Below are 8,384 nucleotides of genomic sequence, written 5' to 3'. Positions count from 1 at the left end.
GTTCGATTGGGTTGAGATCTGGAGATCTCGACGGCCAGGGCAAGGCGTTGATGTTGGCATTATAAAGGTAGTCGACCGTGACACGAGCGGTGTGCGGTGGAGCGTTGTCCTGTTGAAATAGCTCCCTCTGGCGGTCAATGATTGGAAGAAGGTGAGGTTGAAGAATTTGATTCATGTAGCGATTTGCATAATGGTGTTCACGCGTTGCCGATTACCGCATGTATTTTAGATTGAGTGACGTGGGTTACTATAAATGGCAGGCTCCAACCATTTCCCTTATACGTAAAATATTTACTGCGCATGCGCCCCGATAAGGCTGATCGGAATTTGGGGCTTTAAATGAATCTGCATCTGTGACTATTTTTACTTCCGTTTTCCTTTCCTCAGTTTTGGGTAACTTTACCAGCAACTTCCCATATCACACCAAACACACCATATCACTCAGAAAAAATAACCTGCCAAACAGCTTAAACACTCAAATGCGTTGTGAGCTCATATCCTTGAGTGAGTGAGTGAGTTGGGTTTAACGCCGCTTTTAACAGTATTACATTTATATCGCGGCGTGTCAGCTTAATGTGGGAGGAAAGCCCAAAGTGATGCAGGTCTTTACCACTTCGGTGAAACCCACGAGCACGAGTATGGTGCTGACAAACCTAGAAACATAATCGGGGCGAACAGGGATTCGAACCCACAATCACAGGTTTCTGGCGTGCCCAAGGGACGCAACTCTGCACATCGAATCGCGGCGCCTCAGACGACTGGGTCATCCGTGCCCCCCTCATATCCTTGGGGCAATATGAAGTCAGCTCGTCTGTGTAATGCCAAGATTTCGCATGGCTCAACAGTCTGGGAACTTTATATGTTACCTTCATCACGTGACGTCGTGGTACCACTTTCACATACAATGTATCCGGCTGAGACAGGTAAACTCTTACCGTATTTAACCCATAATAAATAAATTCCAAGCCGGCGTTAAGTATACGAAATGAAAATTTAAAGAAACACGTGTGTGCTAGAAGGAAAAGTGGACACCTTGAAGAAGTGACAGCAAAAGATCTCTAATAAAAATTCTAGGCCCCAATTACCCTGATCGATAGGGTGTGGGGTTTGTTTTTTTGTTTCTTGCGTACTCAGCAATATTCCAGCTATTAGACGGCGTTCTGTAAATAATCAGACCATCCAGTGATTGGCATCACGAGCATCAACGCAATTGGGATACCATGACATGCATCAATCAGTTCAGTGAGACTGACCACCCGACCGCGTTAGTCGCCTCTTACCACAAGCAGAGTTGCCTTTTACAGCAAGCATGGGTTGCTGTTGGGGGAGGTAAACATGGTGATAGGCCAGTTGTTAATATGAGCTGGCTTTAAATCATTTGATGAATTATAACAAAACATGTCAAACGGTCTTTTAAAACGATATATTAGCGAGCTGTTCCACATTTTGAACAATAAAGGAGGAATGGGTTGGTTCATTGTAGGTACTGTGGCTTATGTCGAGAGAAAAAGTTATTTCCCCCTTGTTTTGGGTTCCACCAAATACTTCATTTACTTTGTAGAATAACCCTTTCCATATTACGAACCCCGGAAAATGAAAATATAAAATAATATAAACACTGTTGTTCCGATTGCGGTGATTCCAAATGATCATTGGGCATTTATACATTTATAGAACCCGTGTTTATTCTTGCTCCCTTTACGCCCGCTGAAAATAAAGTTTATCAATTGTATGGTTGAATGTTTCCCTCAACTTTGTCAGTTTACGGTTGAATGTTATCAATTGCAATACTGTTTTGAGTTTGTAATGACAGTTTTCATGCCCATATTATCTACGTTCATTTTCTTCTCTCCTACGATCATCGTCGTCGGTATCATCAGTGTCTTCTTCTCTCTTCCTACGCTCATCGTCGTCGGTATCATCGTCATCATCGGTGTCTTCTTCTCTCTTCCTACGCTCATCGTCGTCGGTATCATCGTCATCATCGGTGCCTTCTTCTCTCTTCCTACGCTCATCGTCGTCGGTATCATCAGTATCATCGGTGTCTTCTTCTCTCTTCCTACGCTCATCGTCGTCGGTATCATCGTCATCATCGGTGTCTTCTTCTCTCTTCCTACGCTCATCGTCGTCGGTATCATCGTCATCATCGGTGTCTTCTTCTCTCTTCCTACGCTCATCGTCGTCGGTATCATCGTCATCATCGGTGTCTTCTTCTCTCTTCCTACGCTCATCGTCGTCGGTATCATCAGTATCATCGGTGTCTTCTTCTCTCTTCCTACGCTCATCGTCGTCGGTATCATCGTCATCATCGGTGTCTTCTTCTCTCTTCCTACGCTCATCGTCGTCGGTATCATCGTCATCATCGGTGTCTTCTTCTCTCTTCCTACGCTCATCGTCGTCGGTATCATCGTCACCATCGGTGTCTTCTTCTCTCTTCCTACGCTCATCGTCGTCGGTATCATCGTCATCATCGGTGTCTTCTTCTCTCTTCCTACGCTCATCGTCGTCGGTATCATCGTCATCATCGGTGTCTTCTTCTCTCTTCCTACGCTCATCGTCGTCGGTATCATCGTCATCATCAGTGTCTTCTTCTCTCTTCCTACGCTCATCGTCGTCGGTTTCATCGTCATCATCGGTGTCTTCTTCTCTCTTCCTACGCTCATCGTCGTCGGTATCATCAGTATCATCGGTGTCTTCTTCTCTCTTCCTACGCTCATCGTCGTCGGTATCATCGTCATCATCGGTGTCTTCTTCTCTCTTCCTACGCTCATCGTCGTCGGTATCATCGTCATCATCGGTGTCTTCTTCTCTCTTCCTACGCTCATCGTGGTCTGTATCATCAGTATCATCGGTGTCTTCTTCTCTCTTCCTACGCTCATCGTCGTCGGTATCATCGTCATCATCGGTGTCTTCTTCTCTCTTCCTACGCTCATCGTCGTCGGTATCATCGTCATCATCGGTGTCTTCTTCTCTCTTCCTACGCTCATCGTCGTCGGTATCATCGTCACCATCGGTGTCTTCTTCTCTCTTCCTACGCTCATCGTCGTCGGTATCATCGTCATCATCGGTGTCTTCTTCTCTCTTCCTACGCTCATCGTCGTCGGTATCATCAGTATCATCGGTGTCTTCTTCTCTCTTCCTTCGCTCATCGTCGTCGGTATCATCGTCACCATCGGTGTCTTCTTCTCTCTTCCTACGCTCATCGTCGTCGGTATCATCGTCATCATCGGTGTCTTCTTCTCTCTTCCTACGCCCATCGTCGTCGGTATCATCGTCATCATCGGTGTCTTCTTCTCTCTTCCTACGCTCATCGTCGTCGGTATCATCAGTATCATCGGTGTCTTCTTCTCTCTTCCTACGCTCATCGTCGTCGGTATCATCGTCATCATCGGTGTCTTCTTCTCTCTTCCTACGCTCATCGTCGTCGGTATCATCAGTATCATCGGTGTCTTCTTCTCTCTTCCTTCGCTCATCGTCGTCGGTATCATCGTCACCATCGGTGTCTTCTTCTCTCTTCCTACGCTCATCGTCGTCGGTATCATCGTCATCATCGGTGTCTTCTTCTCTCTTCCTACGCTCATCGTCGTCGGTATCATCAGTATCATCGGTGTCTTCTTCTCTCTTCCTACGCTCATCGTCGTCGGTATCGTCGGTGTCTTCTTCTCTTTTTTTACGATCATCGTCGTCGGTATCATCAGTATCATCGGTATCATCGGTGTCTTCTTCTCTTTTTCTACGATCATCGTCGTCGGTATCACTTGTATCATCGTCTCTCCTCTCCAGTTCAACCCCTCCCACTATATCTTGACCAGTGCCTCTTCTTTGTCGAGTAGAATCGGTGTCCTCAGCATGATCACGAAGATCGTTTGTTCCTGCGAAGTATGTGGTTGATGTTAAGATCATCATAAAAATGAATGGCAACTCAAAATAGATACATGGCTCAAAATGTCATTAGTTCTTTGGACAGAAAAAGCCTAAGCCTGTGTTATGTAAACAGATCTTCATGGTTTTGCGTAGAGTTCCAGCAATTTCACGGCGGGGGACATCAGAAATTGTCTTTAGACATTGTACCTATGTGGGGAATCGAACCTGACATTCATCATAACTAGTGAATGATTTAACCACCGGGGTATTCTACTGCCTCTCACAGAGAATTTCATCAAATCGTAATATAGAATTTTACAGATTCTCATTACGTTTACAGCATAAACACAATTATATATCTACAGAATTTCAACATTGTTACTGAAAATAACAATGTGGATCTATTCTACTCAAAGAAGTTTAGAGCCACACGATTCTTTCATATTATTTAAGATAATCTGTCAAGGATCGGTTCGTCCTTAACTTCTTTTTTGAGAACTGACTGCTATTGAAATCCCGAGGTTGTTTATCACTCTGTAAAGTAAAGTCCTTTACATGCCTTTGAGTGAGTGAGTGAGATTGGTTTGACGCCGCTTTGAACACTATTTCAGTCATGTGGCTTGTAGCGGGAGGAACACCTGAAATGTCTTAGACTCTTACCGCTTCGAAAAACCCACGTGTAAATGTATGGTGTTGAGAAACCTAGAATCATAAATCTGGGATTCGAACCCACGTTCAAAGGCATGCATGCGATGCTAATAACGGCGATGTCGTGGTTCGGACTCTCGCTATTTACTATCAAACATAATTACATATATCTCTTAGAAAGCACGATTTGTGTGTGATGAGAGCCCTTTTGGCCATTGGAAAAGTCAAATAAAGTTTGAATTATTTGTATGAAAATGTTCAGACATGTTCAATGGCTGACTACGCTTTTTCTTTCTTATACTTGGGGGCACGGGTGGTCCAGTCGTCCAAGGCGCCGCGATTCACTGTGCAGAGCTGCGTCCCTTGGGCACGCCAGAAACCTATGATTGTGGGTTCGAATCCCGGTTCGCCCCGATTATGTTTCTAGGTTTGTCATCACCATACTCGTGCTCGTGGGTTTCACCGAAGTGGTAAACGTCTAAGACCTGCATCACTTTGTGCTTTCCTCCCACATTAAGCAGACACACCGTGATATAACTGGAATACTGTTAAAAGCGACGTTAAACATAACTCACTCAGTTACTTTCTTATACTTTCAAGTTGAAAATGGTTCATTTGTAGAACGTCGAGAATGTTCTGAGGATCACTTGTCTGTGTCCCATGAAAAGGTTTTTGATCCCCATGTGTGTACCGTTCCTTGGGAAATCACATTGATTAAAGACTTGCTTTTGTTTAAATGTTCGAAAAACGCTTGATGAAAACCTCTAAAAGCAATATTTTACCTACATTTAGCCTTAGTATATACATTTAGTGCTCTTACAAGTCCAAACTTGAAGTTGTTGAAATAAATATTGTATAACTCTCATTCATCTGAACACATCTGACGACGTTCAGTGATTTGTACAGGTTCACCCTAATTTCTGAAGTCATCCCATGGGCCCAAATCGACCTCATCATAACTCGCCCTTTCAAAATGAAAACCCTTTTGAAATTCTTATTTAAAACACAAAAGTTCTCACCCCCGAGCAGCCTTCTTGAGTTAAAGCCGGCAACAGAAGCCACACCTGTAAATTCAAAAAGGATGATCGTATAAATAGTTGATAAATGAATATCACATCAATTGTCGCACCTGAACATAATTAAAAGTAAGAGCTGGCAATCACTGCCAGACCTGTAAAGTATAGTGGAACTATAAGTTAAATAGTTTGGGAAGGACACGCCCCTTGCCACACCTGTAAAGTGTAATGGAGCTATCAGTTAAATAGTTGGGGAAAGACATGTCCCTTGCCACACCTGTAAAGTGTAATGGAGCTATCAGTTAAATAGTTGGGGAAAGACACGCCCCTTGCCACACCTGTAAAGTGTAATGGAGCTATCAGTTAAATAGTTGGGGAAAGACATGTCCCTTGCCACACCTGTAAAGTGTAATGGAGCTATCAGTTAAATAGTTGGGGAAAGACATGTCCTTGCCACGCCTGTAAAGTGTAATGGAGCTATCAGTTAAATAGTTGGGGAAAGACATGTCCCTTGCCACGCCTTTAAAGTGTAATGGAGCTATCAGTTAAATAGTTGGGGAAAGACATGTCCCTTGACACACCTGTAAATTGTAATGGAGCTATCAGTTAAATAGTTGGGGAAAGACTTGTTCCCTTCCACACCTTAAAGTATAATGACCTGTCAGTTAAATAGTTGGGGAAAGACATGTTCCTTGCCACACCTGTAAAGTGTAATGGAGCTATCAGTTAAATAGTTGGGGAAAGACATGTCCCTTGCCACGCCTGTAAAGTGTAATGGAGCTATCAGTTAAATAGTTGGGGAAAGACATGTCCCTTGCCACACTTGTAAATTGTAATGGGGCTATCAGTTAAATAGTTGGGGAAAGACTTGTTCCCTTCCACACCTTAAAGTATAATGACCTGTCAGTTAAATAGTTGGGGAAAGACATGTTCCTTGCCACACCTGTAAAGTGTAATGGAGCTATCAGTTAAATAGTTGGGGAAAGACTTGTCCCTTGCCACACCTGTAAAGTGTAATGGAGCTATCAGTTAAATAGTTGGGGAAAGACATGTTCCTTGCCACACCTGTAAAGTGTAATGGAGCTATCAGTTAAATAGTTGGGGAAAGACATGTTCCTTGCCACACCTGTAAAGTGTAATGGAGCTATCAGTTAAATAGTTGGGGAAAGACATGTCCCTTGTCGCACATCAACATTGTCAATCATCACAGTTACACTTAATCAATGCGATCTGGTCAGATAAATTCCAGCTACACCTTGAACTGGTGTGGGTGAGTGAGCGAGTGAGTTTCATCCTGTAAGATAAATTATGTACTTACATATGAGCAGGAAAAAGGATAGCGCAACTTTGGTTCTCATCGTGAACAATATTCGACAATGACATAGGCTTCTGTGGCAGCTTCCTAGCTTTATACCACGAGCAAGTAAACACATACTCTTAAATATCTCTTTAACATTACCTCATATTTGTGGAGTGACATAGGACATTCACCTATGCAGTCCGTCATAGGTCAAGGGGCGGTTTAACCTAAGAAATGTTGAAATATTTACTTGTCAACGTATGTTGTAACTAGTGAGATATAATGTATTAAAGCAAATACAGTTTACAATTAGGGACCACTTAAGTCATATGTTCGATGAAAGTTGACTGCAGTCGTAAGTTCTAACATAAAAAAATTATTCATGTTTATGCACGGTTGGCCCAGTCGTCTTAGGCGCCGCAATTCGCTGTGCAGAGTTGCGTCATTTGGGCACGCTAGAAACCTATGAAAATGTGTTCGAATCCCGGTTCGCCCCGATTATGTTTGTAGGTTTGCAATCACTTCGGGATTTCCTCTCACATTAAGCTGACACGCAGTAATATAACTGGAATTCCGTTCAAGGCGGCATGACACCAAACCCATTCAAACTCACATACACTCTTCAAAAATAGAAACAGGTAGATTTTAAGTAATTTTAAATTTTAAGTCGATATTTTTAATTCAAATTCATAGATACAAATATGAAATTTTGAAGCTTGATAGTCACATGTTGTCGTTGTACAAAGGCATTGACAGCTGTTCATTGTCATGTCACATAAGAGCAGCAATCACGGCTCTGCATCTCCTCGGCACTGACTGGATAAGTGTACGAATTCTGCTTGTAATGCCTTGGTCACTTGTGGGAGTGTCTGCGGCGTGTTCTCTGGGTCGCGAAGATGGTTCCTGACAGTCTGGTCCCATATCCTCTTCAAACCAGGGATGCGTCCTGCAGTCTCCGTAGCTGTGGAATTGCGATGACGTAGGTAGTCTGTCTTACAGACCCTGATACAAATATATATCAAATACAGCCCATGCAAGTCTATAATGTTTGGCAAGTCTAGATCACTGCAGTATCAAAATGAAGAGAGTCACTGGGCTCCTTTTTATCATATTTTTATTAAGATAACTAAACAACTGTTTTTTTATGTACGATATGTTCATTTCAGAGACTAGATTTTAGTCTATGACGTAGGTGGAAAAGTCGAATGTAGCGATCCCGTGCAAGGGTGGTAACTCTTGGTCGGCCGGTTCCCGGACGGTCTGCAGTGGAATTGAACCGTGTGTATCGGTCCCAAAGGCGGCAAATGGTGACATTGTGGACGTTGAGGTCACGTGCAACAGCAGACTTCGATTCCCCTCAAATGAGTCTCGGCATTTTCGAACTTGGAAAATGTTGACAATTGAATGACACATTATTGGCTTATGCTTGCCTTTTTATAGCTACCACGAGTTACGAATGCCATAACTTGCACGTGCATTTTGCTTTACTGTTTTCCTCCATGACCTTTTTTCAACAAGTGTGAAAACAATGCCCTTTAAGGCATTGCAAATCGACA

The 8,384-nt window shown here is 43.2% G+C and overlaps 1 protein-coding gene across 1 annotated transcript; it reads right to left on the bottom strand.

Annotated features, from left to right (window-relative positions):
* Window positions 1-1,483: 1,483 nt before the first annotated feature.
* LOC125374785 (serine-aspartate repeat-containing protein F-like) lies at window positions 1,484-6,932 on the bottom strand. The gene is made up of 3 exons (XM_048386377.1): window positions 6,847-6,932; window positions 5,532-5,576; window positions 1,484-3,872 (listed from the first exon to the last, which is right to left on the bottom strand). The coding sequence occupies exons 1-3, from the start codon at window positions 6,884-6,886 to the stop codon at window positions 1,828-1,830; spliced, it is 2,130 nt and encodes a 709-aa protein (XP_048242334.1). The 5' UTR covers window positions 6,887-6,932; the 3' UTR covers window positions 1,484-1,827.
* Window positions 6,933-8,384: the final 1,452 nt, after the last annotated feature.

The sequence above is a fragment of the Haliotis rufescens genome, unplaced genomic scaffold, assembly GCF_023055435.1.
Source record: "Haliotis rufescens isolate VD_foot unplaced genomic scaffold, xgHalRufe1.0.p SCAF_6, whole genome shotgun sequence".
In the NCBI taxonomy this organism is placed as follows: Eukaryota; Metazoa; Mollusca; class Gastropoda; order Lepetellida; family Haliotidae; genus Haliotis; species Haliotis rufescens.
Note: the sequence above shows the minus strand (reverse complement) of the source record. Positions and strands in the feature narration are given on the sequence as shown.